The sequence below is a fragment of the Anolis sagrei genome, chromosome 1 (genome assembly GCF_037176765.1).
Source record: "Anolis sagrei isolate rAnoSag1 chromosome 1, rAnoSag1.mat, whole genome shotgun sequence".
Taxonomy (NCBI): domain Eukaryota; kingdom Metazoa; phylum Chordata; class Lepidosauria; order Squamata; family Dactyloidae; genus Anolis; species Anolis sagrei.
Window position 1 is genome coordinate 249,921,548 of NC_090021.1, and position 22,363 is coordinate 249,943,910.

General features: G+C 38.4%; 1 protein-coding gene across 1 annotated transcript in view; it reads right to left on the reverse strand.

Moving 5' to 3' along the window:
- INSC (INSC spindle orientation adaptor protein) overlaps positions 1-22,363 on the reverse strand; it is a 123,811-nt gene that overhangs the window by 37,130 nt on the left and 64,318 nt on the right. The window contains exon 6 of the mRNA XM_060767571.2: positions 19,933-20,058. Coding sequence (XP_060623554.2) covers positions 19,933-20,058 — 126 coding nt within the window. The remainder of the gene's footprint in view (positions 1-19,932; positions 20,059-22,363) is intronic.

A 22,363-nucleotide genomic window follows, 5' to 3' on the forward strand; every position in this document is an offset into this window, starting at 1 on the left:
GGAATTAATAAAAAAGATTAGACTGTGGTCACAAAAAGCAGGCAAGAGAACAGAACCCACTCCCACTTTCTTTTGTTACAAGCTAATTTTCATTTGGGGGGAGGTGTTCCTGTTTCGTGCTCCAGCCCAAAACAAAAGGATCAAAACAACAAATGAAACGGGAGAAACTAGTGCCACACACACCTCTAGTAGATAGGGGGAGGGTACAATAAAGGTACAATGTCTCTCAAATAAGAATTCTGTTCCCCAATACATATTCCTTTAGTCTACAGATTTCTAGCACTTCCATAGCTTAAAAATTCCATTCAGCATTTAGAAATACAGTTCAGGCCTGTGAAGAGAGAATGCAAACATAGTAAAGGTATGAATTCTGGATTGCAAGAATTTTTCAATGTCTCACTCTTTGAAATGCTAAAATTTTGGAGACTGTAGGAAAATTTCATGGGGGAAGAATTATTATTTGGACAGAACATTCTCCCACATTGCCTCTACTTATGTAGCTACAGTCATGCTGACCTCCACGACTTATCATACCTAAAGTCTATCTGAAAAATTTCCCAGCAAAAATGCACCCTTTGTCTTTCAATAAGAGAAGAATCAAATATATACAGATATGTTTTTTATCTCCCCCCCCCCCCGCCCACTCTCTCTCTCTCTCTCACACACACACACACACACACGCACACTGGGGGGAGGGAGCCATTTGCTGTTTACTCTGAACATTTTTACCATATAAGTGGACCTTTTCCCTCTCCCACAATATGCCATTAAAAATATTTGATCCAATGTGTTATGAAAGATGCAATATGGTAACCAGGTTGTCAATACAATGACTGCTTAGAAAAAAAGATGGAGAAAGGATTGTTCTTGTCACTATTAATGATGAGTCCTACGTCTGAAAAAGGTCATTAAGACTAGTCTGAACAATTCATAATAAATAGATTAAAGAGCTGCAATATCAATTTTTTAAATAATAATAATAACTATTGGCAATAACTAAGGATTTTTGTCAGCTCTCAATGTTTATAAGATTATGTCTCACTATAACCTACTACAGTTAAAAGAACAAAATTGTCTGTTACATGTGTTCAAGAGCATTTCACTGACCTATTCAGGTACAGATTAGGACCTGGTCAAACAGTGGAAATTGGATTATGAGCAAAGACTGGCTACCCAGCAACAAAATAGGGTTTGGGGTTCATAATAACTAGGGTTAGGACATTTCCTCTATCTTTTATATAATAACCCAACACACTAAGGTGTACTTTATACTATTTTGGCCTAATCCAGGAGGAGATTTTTGAAAAAAAAATTCAGCAGGCCACATCATTTCGAAGTGTCCAATAATAAATTTAAAGAGGACAGGAGAACAATCTAATAAAAGCACTTTAACATCCAAAAAGAAATTGCTGTCCAAAGCATTTATATAATTAGCTTTCGCACTGAAAGGAACGCTGGAATGCTGCCCTGTTGTCTGTTTAATTCTGGAGAAGTAATCAGCTAAAATGTCAAATGTGTTCACTTCAGTGCCTTGGCAATACAAGAGAATGGGTCAGCTGTATAATACAAACAAAAGAATTCTATGAATGCAACAGGATGCTACAGAGACTTTGCATTTGAGGAATACATATTATATGGGGGAAAGACTCATTGTGATGATGATATTAAAAAGCATGAGGAGATTCTGGTTAAAGAGCCTTCTTGAGAACCCTAACTGATTTGAAGAATGATCCATCATTTCTGTCCAGTTTTGTCAATGGCTAGGAACCACTGCTCTCCCCCTCCTTGTATGGCATACTACTGTTTCATCATTACTTTGTAATGCACACTCTCCCAATCTTGAAGTACACTTAGAAAGTTTAAGTGATCCAGCAGCTTCATATTTAATATATAGGTGATGGCCCATATTCAGAGATAAGTAATAGCTTTCTTGAAAATAGAGTTGTGACTGTATGATTTACTCCCATCTTCAAAGACATGGATGAACTTCACATTACAATCTCTTTATCTATAAAATCAATATCTGGAATTTTACTTCTCCACACTACAAAAAATACTCCTCTCAGAAGTGTATGTCTCTCTCTTTTAGGTCCTCCAGTACTATTATAGTATGCTTCTAGGCCAAATATAGTCAAAAGATAAGGTTCACTATTATATATGGGTTTTGGCAGGCATGTAGCCGGGGGGGGGGGGGGGGGGCCTCGGGGGCTTCACCCCCCCTCCCCTCGAAATTCTCGTGATGGTCTGCGAAAAGGCCTTACTGATACATTATTTAAACTGTTATGTTTATTCATATCATGATCTGATCACCATGCTCAATATATCTCATATGCATGGGGGTATTGGGGTAACATTGCATGGGGTATTGGATTCATTTCAATTGGTTCAGCTTGAGGATGTGGACAGGATCCTTGGAGAGGTGCGGCCCACCACATGCATCCTAGACCCCTGCCCATCCTGGCTGTTAAAAGAAGCCAGAGGGGGTTTGGCAGAGTGGGTGAAGGTGGTGGTTAATGCCTCCTTACAGGAAGGCAAGATTCCAGCGAGCTTGAAACAAGCTATTATCAAACCGCTGTTGAAAAAACCATCACTGGACCCCACTCAATTAGACAACTTTCGGCCAGTTTCCAATCTCCCCTACTTGGGCAAAGTCATGGAACGTGTGGTGGCTTCACAACTCCAGGGATTCCTGGTAGACACTGATTATCTTGATCCGGCACAGTCTGGCTTTAGACCGGGACATGGAACGGAAACAGCCTTGGTCGCCTTGGTAGATGATCTGCGCAGGGAACTGGACAGGGGGAGTGTGTCCCTGTTAGTTCTGCTGGACCTCTCAGCAGCCTTCGATACCGTCGATCACGGTATCCTCCTGGGACGCCTCATAGACATGGGTCTTGGGGGTACTGCCTTGCAGTGGCTCCAGTCATTTCTTGAGGGACGGTCCCAGAAGGTGTTACTGGGTGACACCTGCTCGGCCCCACAACCGTTGTCGTGTGGAGTCCCACAGGGTTCGATCTTGTCCCCAATGTTATTTAACATCTACATGAAGCCGCTGGGAGAGATCATTCGGAGTTTCGGATTGAGATGTTATCTCTACGCAGATGATGTCCAGATCTGTCACTCCTTCTCACCTGTCACCAAGGAGGCTGTCCAGACCTTGAATCGGTGTCTAGCTGCTGTGTCGGACTGGATGAGAGCTAGCAAATTGAAATTGAATCCAGACAAGACAGAGGTCCTACTGGTCAGTCGCAAGGCCGAACAGGGTATAGGGTTACAGCCTGTGTTGGATGGGGTTACACTCCCCCTGAAGACGCAGGTTCGCAGCTTGGGAGTGATCCTGGACTCACAGCTGAGCCTGGAACCCCAGGTCTCAGCAGTGGCCGGGAGAGCTTTTGCACAACTAAAACTTGTGCACCAGTTGCGCCCGTACCTTGGGAAGTCTGATCTGGCCACGGTGGTCCACGCTCTTGTTACATCCCGAATAGACTACTGCAACGCTCTCTACGTGGGGTTGCCTTTGAAGACTGTTCGGAAACTTCAACTAGTCCAACGAGCGGCAGCCAGATTGCTCACCGGAGCGACATACAGGGAGCATACCACCCCCCTGTTATGTCAGCTCCACTGGCTGCCGATTCAGTTCCGAGCACAATTCAAAGTGCTGGTTTTGACCTACAAAACCCTATACGGTTCCGGTCCAGTGTATCTGTCCGAACGTATCTCCCTCTATGTCCCACCCCGGAGTCTGAGATCATCCGGGGAGGCCCTGCTCTCGACCCCACCACTGTCACAAGTGAGGCTGGTGGGGACGAGGAGCAGGGCTTTCTCGGTGGTGGCCCCCAGCCTGTGGAACTCACTCCCGGGGGAGATTAGGGCATCATCATCCCTCCTCGCCTTCAGGAGGAGGGTGAAAACTTGGTTATGGGACCAGGCCTTTGGGCACTCCAGCAATTAAATCAGTCCAACGGGCATGTAAGTCCAGCAGGATGGAGGAATGGACTGAAAAACTAGATCTAGGTGCAAACAAACACTGACCATGTAAGAGGAGAAACTGGGTTTGTATTTGATTTTAATGATTTTATTGATTTTATGGTTATATTGCATGCATGTCAACTGCGAATTGTTGTAATTTGATGTAGTTTGTGTACGATTGTTTATGTTGCAGGCATCAAACTGTGCCTTGCTCCTGTAAGCCGCCCTGAGTCCCCTTCGGGGTGAGAAGGGCGGGGTAAAAGAACCCCCAAATAAATAAATAAATAAATAAATAACAATATGAAAGGTTTGCTAGGGTAGACCCTCTTTCACTCATACTCAGCCCCCCCCCCCCCCCCCCCAAAAATCAAAATCCTGGCTACTGGTCTGGGTTTTGGTATCCATGCGTTGTCTGGAAATTGATATGGTAGTTGCTTTGTAGCTTTCCTTTCTTGTTTCATAGAGTTCTAGTCCAACATTCAAACCACTAGGCTATCACAGGGTTCTTTAGTGTTCTGAAATCCCACAAAACTTATGCTTCTCTCTTTTTTAAAAAAAAAAATTGTCTGCTTCTCTCAGTCTTAAAAATTATTGTCTGTCCACTATTTTTTGTGCATGCTCCATATCTGAATCACGTCACTTAATATGAAAGCCTGTTTGCCAAATTGTGATGTATATTAATATGTAAATATCATATTGAGGATTACATGGGCTACAAGAAAATGATTCTTTCTAAATAATAATTAAGGCTTTAGTTTATGCCTGCATTAGCAAATACCTGCATTAGCAAATACCATGCCTGCATTAGCAAATACACATATAAAGTGATAAAACTCAATAAACTGTCAAGTAGCCCATAATAACAATCGACTTGAAATCAGGGACCAAACAATGGCCAAACATTTCCACATAATCCCCAATTTTATTTGCCCCGAGGGATGACAGAAACAAACATAACCAGGTATATAGATATACAGAGAGATTGAGGTTTAAATGTAGGATAGCATGATACCCTCAATATTAGATGTGCTCACTGAAAACATATCCTGCTTTTTTGGGTCCAAATAAATAATGTTGCAAATATTCAATTGCATAAGGATATATCATCCAGCAGCCCTGCTCTTATATTTTAGAGGTAAAATATAGTTTAACAGTTGATTATTTCATGAAGTTTTACTCTTAAGCCTTTTCAATGATGTACTATGTACCTGTTCGTGGATTTCTTCTTCAAAATAAGAGCAATCATACACACATACACACTAATGCACACACTCTATTGAAAAATTAAAATAATGACTTTTTTATCTAAAGCTAAGACACAGAGAAAACAAACAAAGAGTAAGGAGTTTCGTTTAGCCATCTAAAAGACCACTTCAGAATTCAGACATGCCAATTCCAGAGCTTTGTACTATAAGTATTAAAATTACTTCTAGTCCCACATTCATTAGACCTGAGAGAATGGCTTTTACTAAACTAATAAAGGAGCCCTTAAATGTTTTCTACATTTATTCCTTCCACTCACTCACTCTTCCACCTATTTAATAACCTGTAATTTCAGGATTTTCTGCTTCAGCCCTCCCCACTTCTCCTGGCGTGTCATTTCCTCATGCCACTTACGGTGGCAATTTACATTGAGCAAGTGCATTTTACTTTATTTTAGAGGTAAATGGGGGAGGGGGCTTCAGGGGGGTTGCATGCATGCCATCCTGATTTTAATTAGCATAGCATCCGGTGACCCCATCTCACCAGGAAAGCCTGAGTTTCGGGGGGGAGGGGCAGTGAGGACACAAATCCACGCCAAAGTGGGGGGTTTAACCCATTTTGGCATGGATTTTGGCATTGTATGGAAGCGCCCCAAGACATATGTAACAGGTTATGGGACTGAAACAACTTTGTTCACCTTGGTGGGTGATGTAAAGGTAGATATCTCTGCGCTGTTCGATAATAGTAACCTTCTTGTTCATTTAGCTGATATGGAAAGTATTATATGGTATTGTTTTGCAGTCGTTCTTGAGGGGTTTTATTTGTTTTTGGTTTGTTTTTGCTCACAATGTTTTCAGAAGTTGGTGCTGTAGCTGGGACTAGTGACAGCAATGACACAGGCATGATCTATCCCCCTTTCTCTGTATTGATGAGCACTATAGACTTGACACTAGTCTGAAAGACCATCCACAGTGAAGAGTTATAGCAGTTTGACACCACTTTAGCTGGCAGGACTGTATCCTATAGAATGCTTGAGTTTATATTTTATTGTGCCACAAGAGCTCTTCAACAGAGAAGGATAACTATCTCACAAAATTAGAGACCCTAGAATTCCTTAGTTAACATAGTGCCAAACTGTTATAATTCTGCAGTGTGGATATCCCTGTGTTCCATCAATTTAGGGTTTTCAGCAGCCATAATGAACATTCCACTTTAATGACAGAAGAAAAGTTCACTATATTGCCCCCAGCCACCACCAGCAACCAGATTGGACCTCTTAGCTTCACAAAACAGGGAGCAGGGAAAATGCTGCCTGGTCTGAATATCCGAAGTAACTGCTACAGCTTTCATACCCACTGGATGTCACTGTTACACAGTCCTAGACTTTCGGATGCTGAAGAAAATGATAAGAGACAAGCGCCACTATAGAATTTTAAGCTGAGAGTTTTAATTCCTAGTGCCTCCAACACCAAGCTAATATCCTTTCTTCACGTGCCCAGTCCTTAAAGAAAATTGAATAGAAACTCTTCCTCCAGTGATTCAGAATGGCACCCTCAAATGTATTGTAGAGATTTAGTTTTCTTCTTTATCACAACTGAGAATGATCAGTGCGCAAGAGAAAAATTCATATGGAACTTCACCAAAAGTCTTAATCTTGTTAGCAGTTGCTCCAAATCAAGGCACAGAATCCCCAGATGTCTTTAAGAAATTGTTGGAAGTGTGAGAAACAAGAAGGATCTTTTTACCACATGTGGTGGTCATGTGACAAAGCAAGAGGGTTTTGGAAAGAAATCCACGAATTATGCCAAAAAAATATTAAAATAAAAATTCCCAATGCGCCTCTAGTATTTTTTATCAGGGATGACAAATGCGAATTGGAATACAAATAAAGACAAACTCTTCACATACGCAACTATGGCAGCGAGATTGGTCTATGCCCGAGTATGGAGACAAAAAGACCTACCATCAAGAGAAGAATGGATAGAGAAAATGCTAGAAATTTAGTATGGACAAACTAACATCATTAGTTTTGAAGTCACAAGGAAAATACATGAAAACAACCGACTGGACTCCTTTCACAGAATGGTTGAAGGAAAACAAAATAAAATTATTAATCTAAAAAGAAGAAAGCTGACAGAAGATGCTATCGATGGGGACACAACAAATAGCGGCAAGGGAGGAGGCTGGCTGTATAGCTCAGCCAGCCTCCGCCCTCCTTCCAGGTGGTTCCACTGGAACCACCCATTCTCAGTTCTACAGGGGGGGAGGCAAATCGCTCCCCCCACCAACTTTGTTGGTGTGGAGAGTCCCATAGCTGCAAAAAGGGCTATAAGAAGTATTAAAACCAATATAGGGAAGAATGGAAGCACAAACTCTTTTTATCCAACCCTTTTTGTACCTTCCCTACATTTTTAACCCTTTTTGACATATTCCCAGCAACCCCCTTTTTTTCTCTTTCTCCCTTTTACCATTCCTTAACTACCCCTTTCCCCTCTTTCCCTGTGTTTTATCCCTTTCCCCTCTTTTTTATTGTAATCTGGAAACTCATAATAAAAAATACTATTTAAAAAGGAAATAACCCCTTGGTTTTTCTTTTATGTGAAGCATTCGTATTTGTTCTTTTCCATGCATGAACTTGGGGAGCGATGAGGGAGTATAGCATCCCAGTTGGTTCAAAATACAGCAACCAGATTGGTTACAGGAACACAGGTAGGCTTCAAAGATGCTATCTAAGATGCTGAAACTGTTTGGATGACAGGGTCCTTCGCACTTGATAACTCCTTTAAAATCTGAACTACGTGTCAGAGCATATTTAATGCACACTAGCTGGACATAAAAGTTTCCAGCCACCACTGGTGCCACAAAAAAGGCCTCCTTCTCTGTAACTTTGAGCAAATAAAAAGAGCTTCCTTAGCTGAGCATAAGGCAAAGGCAAACTAATAAGGGTGAAGGATGTCCTTTGGACCATTTAACTCAGGGATTCTTAACCCTTTTTTGCCATGTATTCTTGGGCAGTCTAGTGAAGCCTATGTACCCCTTTTCAATTTAAACAACTTAGACAACAATTATAATGTGATGAAAATATCTGTGATTTCTTTCTATTGATGATATAACCATAGATACAACTAGCTCTACTGCGGCAACACCAGAGGCACTCCAAGTGGCCAGATACTGGTCAAAGGACATTTAATCAACTACCAAATTTGCAAAATTTGTGTTTTGTCTGTTTGTTTGTTTGTTTGTTTTGTTCTGTTAGAAATGTAATACAATTGACTGGTTGCCCTGACACGACAAATAAATAAATAAATAAATACTGTGGATTATTACCTACGCTCTTAATTTAAGGAAATGCAAAATTTCAGTTAAAGGAACTAGTGAAAATAAACACATAATTGTTTTCTCATCCAAGTTCATCTACTCCCTGAAATCTGCCCATGGATCCATTGGTGGATCCCAAGTTAAGAACCTCTGGTTTAAAGCTTTACACTGCTAGCTAGCTCAATACAGGAATTGTGCAGACCAACCACCTAAACCACCACCACCCCTTCCATTTGAGGACCCATGCCCTTCACCAGAAAACATTTCGAAATTGTCTTCCAAGTTAGTCATTTATAGAGTGCAATATCACAGTCCAACTGAATGCCATAGGAGCATGGAAACAGAAATGGAATAGTGCTCTTACTGCTTTCAACTACTGAACCATTACTGCAGAAAATGAGAGACTGATTAAACTGTTGTCTAACAGTAGCATTTCACTAGCACTTGGAACCACTAGTCTAAAAGAACCGAAAACTTAATTAAGATCCACTTTCTTGGTTTGAAAGTAGGGATAAACCATTGGAAAAGAAATAAGGAGTCACTAAAAGTCACTGAAGTTTTTTAAACTTTCCTAATTTGGCAATGGCATTAAGAAAAACTCTGTAAAGGATATGTACTATTTCCCACTAGTGCCAGGTAGCCATCAGGCCTCTGGACAAACACCAATTAGTATATACATCCACATTAAGATGAATAGAATGTACACAAGGCATAATATAAAGGATGTTGCTATACAAGCAAAGGAAGTAAAGCATTCAGATTTTTGTTATCTCTGTGTCTCAAGTTTTTTTATAATTACAAAGTCAGCAGTATGGTTTGTAGTGAGAAACTAAGCTAGCATGTCAGCAAGTCTACTTCATTATAGTAGTGAGCTTGGCTGCAGTTCAGAATATGCTTTGGCAAGGAGATTTTATGCTAACTGATTTGTTTTTTTTTATGAACTATTTCAATCAGCCCTTGAAGCACACTGACTACTATTGGCAGATGCTTCTTATGTACAAGGTCCAGATTGTGCATAACACCTGTGCATCAGTTTACTTGTGTTAAACCAGTGTACTTCCATTTCAATTGCTGCTTAACCTAGTGGGGCACCTTTGCAAGTGTACTCACTGGAATCATTTACATACATGGCAGTAGCAGGAAGCCCTCTTCTATTATATGTGTTCTGCCATACATCTACAAGATATGTACACTTGTACAAGCATATTCCAATCTTCAAGCAACCCTGACATGACAGCACCTGTCTCAATGGAGAGAAGGGAATCATGCCAATAGGTACCAGCAGTTAAATGTGTGTCAGAGTGAAGCTATTCTAGTTTGGGAGTATCACGAGACTGCATGGCACATTGGAAACAAAGATAATATTTAGAAAAGAGGCAGAAGGAAAAGAGGAAGGTCACATTATCTATGGATAGGCTTGAACAAAGAAGCCATTGTCCTGAGTTTGTAGGATCATGAAAGGGTATCTTGGAAGTCCCCCATTGTTATGGTGTTCATAAATCAAAGTTGACTTTATGGCCTTTAGCAATAAATAGCAACAAGTAGAAACTGTTATGATGCAGACCCGTCCCACATCCAGTAGAGAACCCAGACATCCCAAGAGTGATTCTCTCAGAGTCTATGAAGTGGTGACAGGATTTTTTAGAATTTTGGTGGGATTTATTGAGAGTCATGTGAATTTAACTCACCATAGAGATGTGAGATAGAGCTTGGAAATGTTAGTCTTTGGACCATAACTGCTCCAGTTCCTGGGAGATTCTGGGAATCATCATCCAAAAGATGGGGTTATGGTCCAAAATAAGGGAGTAGGTTTTTGAGACAGAATGCATAGTAGAGATGGGCTGTGATATTATTGTTACGCTTAAGTGGAATTTAGTCTGGTTCAATGCAAATGACACAATAACTTTGCACAAAGGCAAAAGGGGGAAAACAGAAAACTTTTGTCAGCAGAGTCAAAACATAAACCTGCAGTGTTGCATACAAAATAAACAGTGCAACAAACTTACACAGTCTTTGTAAGAATTACAGAGTGCAAAGAGCATGGCTTCTTCATCTTCCTTCAAATGAGCAGCGCAAATGGTTGAGCAAAATGCTGTGAGCATACGCTCCTCAGAGCAAAAGCTGAACTGTATTCTAAAACACATATAGTTATACCCCACCGGGTGTGGCTCAAACTTACTACCTGACCTAGATTAGCAGCTGCACATAATAATTAACAGTATAAGGTTTTCTTTAACACACACACTTGGTGTTGATCCTTTTACTACTTACTGTAACAATTATTATAGTGATATTTACTAGTGGTTTTTACTAAATTGTGCTCCTAATTTATTTAACCGTATATAATCTTAACAACTGCATCGTCATAATCTCTCTGTTATTCTTTTCTTTTAATTATTGCCAGTCTCCTTGGATATCATCACTGTCATAAATAGAGCAATTGTAATTAATATAAATATGTGACAGAAACAGAAAAATGGTCTCTTGTTACGTCTTCAGACAACTTACGAATTAAAACATGTGTATATATAATTTCTAAAAACTGCTCTTTTTCCTTATTGCCCTTATATAGATCTATTTCCATTTCCATTACTGTCTATAGGAGAGCTTAAGCCTTCTTGCTGTAAATCCATTATTGATTTTCATTAAACACTATCCTGAGTTTAAAAGCTGAGCAAGCTTTTCCTTTCTCCTCAGAAAAGTCAGCTCACTTGCCAGGTAGGTTTCCCTGAGCTATAATAAAACAAAGTTATCATTTGTCACATTGGAGTTGATTTCTCAGATACTGATTGCGGACCATTTGTCAAGCTTTATTACTGCCTCTACTTTATCCATTGTTATAAATCCCTAAATAAAATCCAAAACATCATCAAGTGACTGTAGGCTATTTTTCATACACAACAAATTATTAGCATCCCTATATATTGGCAGGATTTCAAGTCATAAATCTAGTACTATTTACAATTCTATAAAATGAAATGTTTAGCATAGGATAAAAATTAATCTATGGCAGAAAATATCAAAGAATTACCAGGCAGCATAAATGAACTCTGGGGTTTTATCCATGTATGTGTTGTACACCAAGGCTGGGGCTGGCACCTTTGAACCAGTAAACACACCAATGTTCTTTATAAGCAATGCAGTTTATTGAACATTAATATAGCAATAGCCAAAAAAGGTAAAAAGCACTCCCACAAGGAATAGGGGAATGTCCACAAAGTAATCAGTTTAGCAATGCAAAGATATCCAGTCAAAATCCAAGTCAGGAAGCAGAGTAGTCGCAAAATCCAATAAACAAGTCCACAAGAATAAATTCTTTCAGTTCTAAAAGATCCAAAGTCCCTTGAAGAAACAGGAGCAAACTTGAACCAAATAATCTAAATGCAGGAGCTTGAAAGCAGAACAAACAGCTTACAAAAATCTCACCATGAACATGGAGGCGTGGATCAGGCATGAAAACCAACGTTGGACTCACTGAAGGGTATAGATTCACAGGCCCTATGTTTATTCAGAAAGCCATAGCAAAAGCATTCCGTTTCCCTTAGGAAACCTTTCCCTGACCCCTCTTCTCTCTCAATCTTGCTGAGCGCCTCCTCCCTAAATCCAGGTGGCGATCCTGATAAATTTGGCCTGTGAGATCAAAGATTGCCTCCCTCGGTTTGCCAATTAGTAAATTCCTTTCACTATCTCTATCTGACCTTGACTGTTCGACCTCAGCCTCTTTCTCAGCCTGCCTTGAGGCAACTTTGCCTTGTGAACCAACAATACCAGAATCCTCAGTTTCACTCTGGCTAACTGTATTCTCTTGACCATCATCTCCATTCCCAAACTCATGAGAGTCAGCAGAAACCTGATCATTTAAGTCAGACATAGGAACCTCTGCAGGTTCATGATCATTCGCCTTTGAATCCCGTGACAAAGAGACAATTACAGGCTGAGCCCCTACAGTATGCTCCAAACACAATCCTGAAAATAGAATTTAGAAAAAAATAGAAATCCAGAAGACAGTACTCCTTGCAAGATAATTTCTGTTCTAGGTGTTTGACCTCTTCCTTGCCTATGTTGGTGAATGTGAGAAAGTAGTACATTTCACAAGCAAACTAATTAGTCTTGTCCAGGAGAAGGTGAGCAATAATGAGTTCCACAACACCATCACATATACGCAGTATAGCAATGAAACAAAGCAGGCTTAGTCTTTGTTGTAAAAACATACAAAATAGCTTTCCTTACAAATATAAAGGGTGAGAGACTTGTTGTGAGCAACCCTGTAATGTGCATTCTTCAAGCATGTAGAAAAGAGAGCAGATTAGAAAATGAAGAACAAAAAAAAATCAAGTAGCTGCAAGTTTACAGAAGCAGGTAAAGGGACAATGGATAAGACCAACAAACAAAAAATGAGAAGAAAACATATCATGCCAAAACTATTAGAGATACAAAAAAACTAGCACCTGCTGAGTACAGGCATGCTAAGCTGCTACCTTTAACATCCAAGTCTCTGTAGCATCAAGCAGTTAGCAGTAATAATAAATAAAGTCAGCCCTCAACATTCACTGATGATAGGGGCACAGGAATACCCATGAAAGTTTTCAAAAAGCAGATAATAAAAACTTGGAATTTCTTCACATAAATAGTCAAAAGTCAAAGCTACAGGTGTGGAGGGTATAGGACATCTTAGGACAGTAAGTAGTTACTATCAAACCATTCAGTTAAGTTTATAAATTCAATGTATTGATATAAACCACATTTCTAATTCAGATTAGAATCCTTTTCACTCCCAAAATAAATTAGGCATTTGATATCTCTTAATAAGCTTTCTATTTCTGGCTGTAACCCATGAGTAGGAGAAACACACAAATAAATGAATGTATACAGTCACACAAGTTATTTGGGGAGAAGAGGCAAAAGATTATTCATTCACTTCTAACATTAAAATATATTAATGATGAATTAAATGATTAACAATTTCTGCCCTTTCATGACACTTCAGAATGTTTCATCAGATAGATGCCTCGGTCAGCCAAGAGCCTTCTCTATTTTGAGAGTGTTTCTAACATTTGTGCAATTTTTTACAAATCATCTGGGGCGGGGCAGGTCATCTATTTCTTGAATTTTTTTCACTGTGTTTATTTCTGTCAATGGCCAACAATGCTCTTCATGCATTTTTTTTTGCAATAATTTAACTCATTTGCACCCAACAACCCCACATAAAAGGAAGTGAAAGGTCTGAAAAATAACTCCAATAAGGATTGACATAGGAAGTTGGGTATATTCAACTGGGAGACTTTTCTTTGTTCAAAAGTTGTAAACAGAGGGTGGGTGACCATCTCACAGATTTGCTTTAGTTTTGTATTCCTACATGACTGGGTTGGATCTAATGGCTCTTAACATTTCTTTAAATTTTATGTAAATTTATCCAGTCCCATAAAAATAAGCTTTTTATGATTTCTATTGAAAATTTTGATCATCATCTCCCCAATTTACTTAGGCTCCTTTCCAGGTTACATTGTGAAAGCTACACACACACTGACAAAGAGCTTTCAGGAGTGTAAATGCATGTAAGAATGCCCTGGCCATAAATTTAATAAATCACTCCACTATCTCCCAATTACCTCACATTTTCACTATTAATTAATTGAAGTCTTTAAGATGTGGCATTCATTAGATCACCATTTTGGATTAGCTGTTGAGATGCTGCTAAACTGCAATTCTCAATAGACTAAGCCATCAGAATTAATAGTGAGGGATGCTAGAAGTTGAAATCCAATAACAACTGGAGAACCATATGATTCCCACCCCTGTGATTAATAATAGCCATGAGGTTGGGACTTTAACATCCTCTAATTTTGCCAAGATCAGTCAGTTCTTCAACAGACTTAGTTCAGAAGCAATGGAAACTTTAGGATCATTGTCCCACATTTAATGCCTCATAATGTGGTTATTTGAGACCATTCAGTTTGACTTTCCATTAGCAGCATGACCTATGTAACACTGAACAAAGATAACTGTAAGAAGTGTGTTGTCAAAGTCTGATGATCAGACTGTGATGCTCTAGAAACTTGATAAATAGCAGCAAGGAAGTAGAAAAGAAAGACATTCTTGTGAGTCAACAAAATGACTACGAGGCTACTTCTTACCATTGTTAGTAATATTTTTCACTTTTAAAAATGGGAGTGATGATCTTCAATAATTCCAGAAAAACAGGAACAATTTAGCAATCTAAGTGTATGTTGTTTGTTTACTTATTGGATGTCTATTGCTACCCTTCAATATAATATATAATACAAAAAATTTAAAAAATCAACCTTGGGTTATTTTTTACAATGTCTGAGTGATTCAGATAAAGAAGGTGTAATGAGAACCTCTCTGTGAAGGTTATTCCAGGGCCAAGTAGAAGCAGCATTGGCTAACAGCCTCACTTCATTTGGAGCATGCTCTGAGAGGCAGAAACTGTATCATTGCTACCACTGCCTCAGATATGTTCCAATTTATTTGAGGGGAAAGTGGATGATGAGCTTTGGTAGTGAAGGCATTACTCTGAAGTGGCAGGGGACCGGCAAAGTGTTTGTGCAGCCACATGTGCTCCTCAGCTGTCACCTCTGGCAATAGAGTGAGTGGGCTGGCCATTTGGATGGCAGTTGGGTCATTCAGTTACCGGATCAGTATTACGCAGCTATAACAATAAAATTGTGGCCTTTTCACCTTCGGTCAAATTGTAATGCATTTCTAGGGTGTGACTACATAAGCATCTTGAGTCAGCAGAAATACATTTTGGCAAACACGTTTTGGTTGGTCAATAAGAAAAAACTCTCATTTTAAAATCCCACACAAAGAGAGCTATTCGACACACTTGGCACAGCACAGGGGAAAATGAATACTGCCTTTGGGTTTGTGTCATGTGAGAGAGAGAGAAAGGAACAGAGAATGAATGACTTCCGCAGTCATGATGTTTAATATATTTATCTGTTCTAAAAAGACGTCTCCACTTTTAGAAAAAATAAAAGGACAGAAGACCAAGTTCTCATATTCTATTTGGAAACTGAATGAGGTCAGAAGCATGATGATGGTGCCAATGACAATGCTTGGTTTGTTGGAGTCACTAGTCAGCACTGGATGTAGTTTTTCCATGGTAAAATGTGGAAAACAAAATTAACTAAGGGAAAAGCTTGTATATGTTTTATGGTATTTGAACCAAAAAGGAAATAATATTTAGCCATGGATGCTCTTTTGTTTATATTCATTTGTATTTATTTTTCTTCATTGGCATCAATGAAGAGTAAAAGGATTCATCTTGGTGATCTCCCCTCATTCTTGCTGATTGCATCAGCACACTGTTTTGATGGCAAGCTAGGAGTTGCTGTAGCTTGGAAAAGGTACAGCATCCCAGCAGGATAGCTCCATGCTCTGCCATATAAACAACAGTTTTGGATCTTGGCTATACAGTCCAGTTTAGATGAGTCCCTTGACAAACTGTATTAGAATGTTTGAGCTCTTGACTCAATGCTTCTATTTTGTTCAGATTCTGGTTTATCACTTTCAATAAAATTAGACCCTTGATTCAACAGCAAGGTTTATTAATTTTTCATGCTGTGGCTAGGAGAAGCAGTTCCTTATCATACCCAAAGGATTTCAAGAGTTCTGGAAGAATCAGATGACAATTTTGTCTTGTTCACTGTTCTTGTTTCTTTTTGCATTTTTTCTTAAAATTGATGGAAGGAATTTGAGATTTTAAAAAGATATTCTATAATAGGTTTTAATGGTGTATTAAAAAATATTTTGTCTCATAATAATAATAATAATAATAATAATAATAATAATAATAATAATTTGTTTATTTCTAGACCGCTCTCTCTCCCCAAAAGGAGAGTTCTTCCTAATGTTCAGGTGAAATCCCCTCTCTTGTAATTTGAAACCATTGCTCCGAGTCCTAGTTTCCAGTGCAGCAGAAAGCAAGCTCGTTCTCTCTTCCTTTCAGATATTACACATGGCTATCATGTCTCCTTTCAAGTTTCTCTTCTGCAGGTTAAACATCCCCAGCTCTTTAAGACGCTCCTCATAGGGCATGGTCTCCAGACCTTTGACCATTTTAGTCTCCCTCTTCTGGACATGTTCCAACTTGTCAATATCTATTTTAAACTGTGGTGCCCAGAACTGGACACAGTATTCCAGGTGAGGTCTAACCAAAGTGGAATAGAACCATGACTTCCCTCAATCTAGACACTCTTTTTGATACAGCCCAGAATCCCATTGGCTTTTTTAGCTGCTGCACTGTTGGCTCATGTTCAACTTGTTGTCCATTTTACACTGCCATATAATCCAGATAATCAAAGCAGATAATCCACATTATCTGTTTTGAAGTGGATTGTATAAGTCTATACTGTCATATGGCAGTGTAAAATGGACAACAAGTTGAACATGAGCCAACAGTGCAGCAGCTAAAAAAGCCAATGGGATTCTGGGCTGTATCAAAAGATATTTTTCACATGTACTATTGCAAAGCCAGGTCTCACGCATCTTGTAATCTGTACATTTTATTTTTTATTGCCTAAGTGTAGTATCCCACATTTCTCCTTGTTGAAATTCATTTTGTTAATTTTGGCCCAGTTTTCTAATCTGTTAAGGTTGTTATTTTAACAGATTATTGTTTACCAGCTCTCTTTTTCTGACAACCTCCTCACATTTATATTGCTATCATAGTCCTCTACATATTAAAAATATTCTAACTCTTGAATTTAGTGTAAAATTTGATTTTGTTTATTTTTAATATTAATTTACTAAAATTCACAAATATGAAAATGTAAAGAACTTGAGCCCTTAAAAATTAACAACAAATGTTTGACAAAAGAAAATAGACACATTTTTTTCACTCCTTACCGGAGATCACCTAAACAACTCAGACATCCTGTTTCTCTAACATGAATACTCCTTTAGCAATTCAGGTTTTACTATTTGGGGCTTCTACAGACATTCTGACCAAGAAGATTGTGTACACTTTTTCTATTCAAGAATGCTATAATGTTAAATTCACTATAAAGAAAGAGTGCAAAGGTCTTTGAATTAACTCTCTACTCGACTAAAATCTGGAAAAGTTTCTCAACAATTGGCCAACAGATCTCACTTCTGCTGCAGAAAAATGTTCTATCTTTTTTGTATCTATTTTAGACATTAAAATACAAAGTGCATCATCCTAAAGTAGAAATGACATTGTATATCATTAAGCAGAAAAGCTATGATACTCAAATATAAAAGCGTGTTTTACAAAAATACAAAGGATGAGATTGTATAACTGGTAATAGTGCTCATTTTCCTAAATTTAAAAACACTCTTCTGAGAGAAGAATGAGGACCTTTGAGCATGCAACCCAATTCATAGGGGAAAACATTTCCATGTTCATCATAAAAGTTAGTCAAGTATCTTTCCCTGAGGGTTAAAATTAGCTCATATAATTCATTACTGAAAGGCTCTTCTTAATGTTTGTCTGTTATATTTGCCTCAGAATTGGCACAATACTACCTTTTATGTGCTACCTCATTGACCCAAAACATGACATTTTGCAGAGAGGTAAGGGATGTGATCCGCCTAAGCCTCTCCATATTTCAGTAAATTTTATTTGTTTTGAGCACATTTCTACATAAACTCATGGAACAAACTCAGAGACAGTCAGTTCAAAGTTTTCTTATCTAACAACTCTTATTTTACTTACTCCATGCAAATGCCAAGTACTTAGATGTGTCAACATTTCAGACACTTGAATAGGCTATCATTCTAATGGGGCAGGAAAATAATGAAAGTAAACCAAATGTTAAAAAGGTGAGGGAGGGAATAAAAAAACCAGATGTTATTGAGAGCTTGATGAAAGTATCTCAAAAGGGAATACCATTTTAATGGGGAGGGGGTATTTTATATCTTGCTTCTCTCTCCCATGAGTTTCTAAATGGTTTATCACATTAATTAAAACAGAGGGGTAACAAAAGTCAAAAAAAGCATTGAATAGTACATATGTACGCAAAATTCATTCTTATCGTTTCTAACATTTCTTTCATGTCTTCTGTTTTTTCGGAAGCATGAAATGGGAAGCCCCCTCCCAACACAAAACTTTAAAAGATTTAAAATTTACCATGAATATTAAAACTGCACACTTACTACCACACCTCACTACCTCTGAGGATGCTTGCCATAGATGCAGGTGAAAGGTCAGGAGAGAATGCCTCTAGAACATGGCCATATAGCCCGAAAAAACCTACAACAACCTACTAACACATCACTCCACCCTGGTCAGCCAAGGCTGAAAGCCTGGTCAAACAAGGAGTTCTTTGCCTTCCAGGGAAAAAGACAACAGAGCAGTGGCTGGTTGAATTTTGGTCATGTTGAAGACATACTGCCTGGCTTTTTTATTTGATTGTTTGTTTGCTTGTAATATCCAGATCAGTCAGAAACGGTTTGGACAGTATTGTTCCACCCTGAAACTGAATTGAGCAATTCTGTTATGGAGCTTGTACAAATTGGGTTGAATTATACTAGTTCTCTTTGTAGTTTAGGTGTCTGATTAATCATTTGTGCAGCCTTATTTATTTTTTTGAAATCCTAAATAGGGTCTTTGCTACTATGCTGCTGGCCTATAAGATCATATGTTCTAAGTGCCATTTATATATGTAAAGGTCAACTCCTACAAGGCTTGATGGATCTAAACCAAACTTTGAGCACATACCCTTCATAGAATGCTGTTGGATTTTGAGGGGGGAGCTGAGAGATACTGATGGGAGTTGGAGCCCATCAGAGAGCCCTGTGAGTCCTACCTATGATGGATCTCAACCAAACTTGGTACACACATATGTCCTTCACAATCCAAGTTAAAATAGTGGCAAAGCTCTTGTGCTCTGTCTTGGGTAGTGATATCATTTTCCTCCTTCTGCTACTACTCATTTTACTTTAGTTTTATTTCAGTGACTGCTTTCTGTCCTTTTTGCATTGTAAATGCATTTATGTCTTTTTTGCATTGTAAATGTATTTCTTATGTTGTATTATTTTGTATATGTTGTGAGCAATTCTACTTTTGAGACGGAGAAAATGGACTATATATTTATAACATAGAATAAGGCTTCCTTCTCAGGGTTGTTATGTTTTTGCAATGACCAGGATCTCTAGGAGCAGAATGTCTGTTTAATGAAAGTGCCATTCATGCCATTAAAATAAATGAAGAGGATTGCTTTTGGTTTCCAGGAGATTACATTTTTAACCTCAACCTGCCATACCTGCCTATAAGATGCAAAATAATGGTCTCTTAAACAATTCATCACCACGATTAAGCATTTGCAAGAACTGTTCTTGGGATTTACTTTCCACAAAGGAACAAGAACAAATACGATGATCTTCTGGCATGAATGAAGCAAACAATTAATAATTGCTATGGAGAATATGTTATTTCACAGAGTGCTGAGATAATACCTTTTCCAGTTGTTGTATTCCTTCCTCCACACAACATATAGATGCCAGTGTCCTGAGCGTCTGAGGATATAGGCCTCTGAAGCAATCTTGACGGCAGATCTTAAAGAGGGCAACAATACCTCCTTCCTGTAGGAAAGTTTCAGTAAACAAGATAAATCTATTACCTCACAGTCCAGTTTTACTTGCCAACTTTTATGTCGAGACTGACAATGACAATTATTCGTGTAATATAGTATGCTCCTGTACCTATGAGGAATATATTTCCAAACTTCATATGAACACTATAAGGTTCACTATAACATGGATAATAATGACCCCTATTGAAATAAAAAACTTCCAGCCTAATAATACCATAAAGTTGTGCTGGATTACCTTAAAAAATCCAGCACAACACTATGGTATCCTAAGGACCTTTCCACACAGCCCTGTATCCCAGAAGATGCATTCGTACAGGTAACCATTTAGGGCTTTATGTATAGGCTAAAGCAAGAGCTTTGAATTGTGCTTGGTAGCAGACTGGCAGCCAGTGGAGCTGACATAACGGGGGGAGGGGGGGGTTGTATGCTCAGTGAGAGGTGAAGATAATAACACTTACCTTTCACACTCATCTTTTAAATTAAATGTAGATTTTATTTGCTGAGTTTCTAGTTACATTTTCAATTTTGAGATTACAACATTCTCTTTAAAATGGAAAAATGTTTTACAAGTAAAATGCACATATGTTAAAAGTAAAGACACCTCTGCAAATCTGCAAATTTTGCATACTCACCCAAATTTGTGATTCTCTGATCATTATCACTACTTATTTTAGTGTTCTAGAACAGTATGTGGAGAGGTCCCATCTTGAATACCGGCATCAACATTTTTAGGTTTCCCAAATTAGTGCATTGCAAATATGTTTCTCCCAATATGGGACCCAAAGTGGCTTACACTATAAGTGAAAACAAAATAACTAAAGAAATATGTAGTATTTAAAAGTTTGGGGGGAAGCAATCCAATTAATGTGAAGCAATTAAAAACATATTACATGATTTTAAAAGGCATATCTATCACACATCCTTCTATCCCAGCCATGTAATGGATGAAGTCCTGTTTACAAAAGAATGTACTTTCCTAATGGCAAAAAGAGTGCAGGGAGGGATCAATAGAGCCTCCCTTGAGAAGGAAATATCCCAAATTTGTAGGGGTTTAGTAATAATTTTTCTCTGTCACAGATACCCAACAGTATGAAGACCAAAATATGCCATTCACAAGTGGCATATTGGAGTTTCTGGTCTATAACTGACAGTACAGAAGATACAAGCCATATTGCTGGGGGGCTAGAGATTCTAACCGCATCCATCAACTAAGAAGCATTGAGAGGCTGTCTATTCTGATTCAGAGAAAACACCTTAGGGCAAAGACAGACCAGTCTAGTCCCAAACATCAGTCATAAAAAGAAAAAACATTGGGAGCTTGCTTCACTTTTTCTTAGTCAGTCTGCCTCTCCCAATCGCTTTTCTTTTTGGGTCATGCCTTTTACACTGTATGCCCAAGGGATATAGTGATTTAATTCCACATAGGTCTCCAGAAATGCTAATAACTACTAATTTCAAAACTGTTTTTGGTGAAAAACATCTGCAGATAAGTGGGTGTGAATGCTTCACTTTCCTAAGGGTTTTCAAGCTTCGTGAAATAATTCCTTTCCCCTGTTTCATTTGCATTGCACAGCAATACAAGAACTCAAGAAAGCCAAAGGAAAAGTGAATGAAATTATATTGATTTCCTGGAATGAAAACTAAATGTATTTTGCCATTCTCAAATCACTTCTTTTCCAATAGTCCGAAGATATTGGATGGGGACAGATGAATAACAGTGGTGCAAGGATTTTAATTAACATTTGTTTTAGCCATCCATTGATTGTGATTTCTTTTTATTCTCATTTTAATCAAGATAAAAAATAATTGTTTTATATGTTCAAAATAAGCTTTACAAGTCCACATTATATCCTCAGATAGGTATTGGCATTTATTATGATAGATAGATACATTTTATTGATTGGCCTATTGGCCGTATCAAAACATTTAACACATAACACAATTAACACATAGTCATACATACAACATACAACCCTCGGTATAAAAGAAGTTAAAATAAACAAGCTGTTAACAAGATCTCGTTCAGGTCAAATGTCTGCGTCACCTCCACAGTTTACCCCAATTGATTCTAAATGTGCAATTCTCAGCTGTGTTGCTTTGAATAGAAAAAGGGCTGTTTTGTGTGTTATTTTAGGTTTCTGGCCGGCTAACAAAAATGAGGTTTTAATATATGGGTCCCAGTGTGTTTTTTGAATAATGTATGGTCCAAGGCAATGGTCTCTCTCTTCCTTATACAGCTCACAGTTGAACAATACATGTGTGATATCCTCCACCTCTGGTGCTCCACAAATACA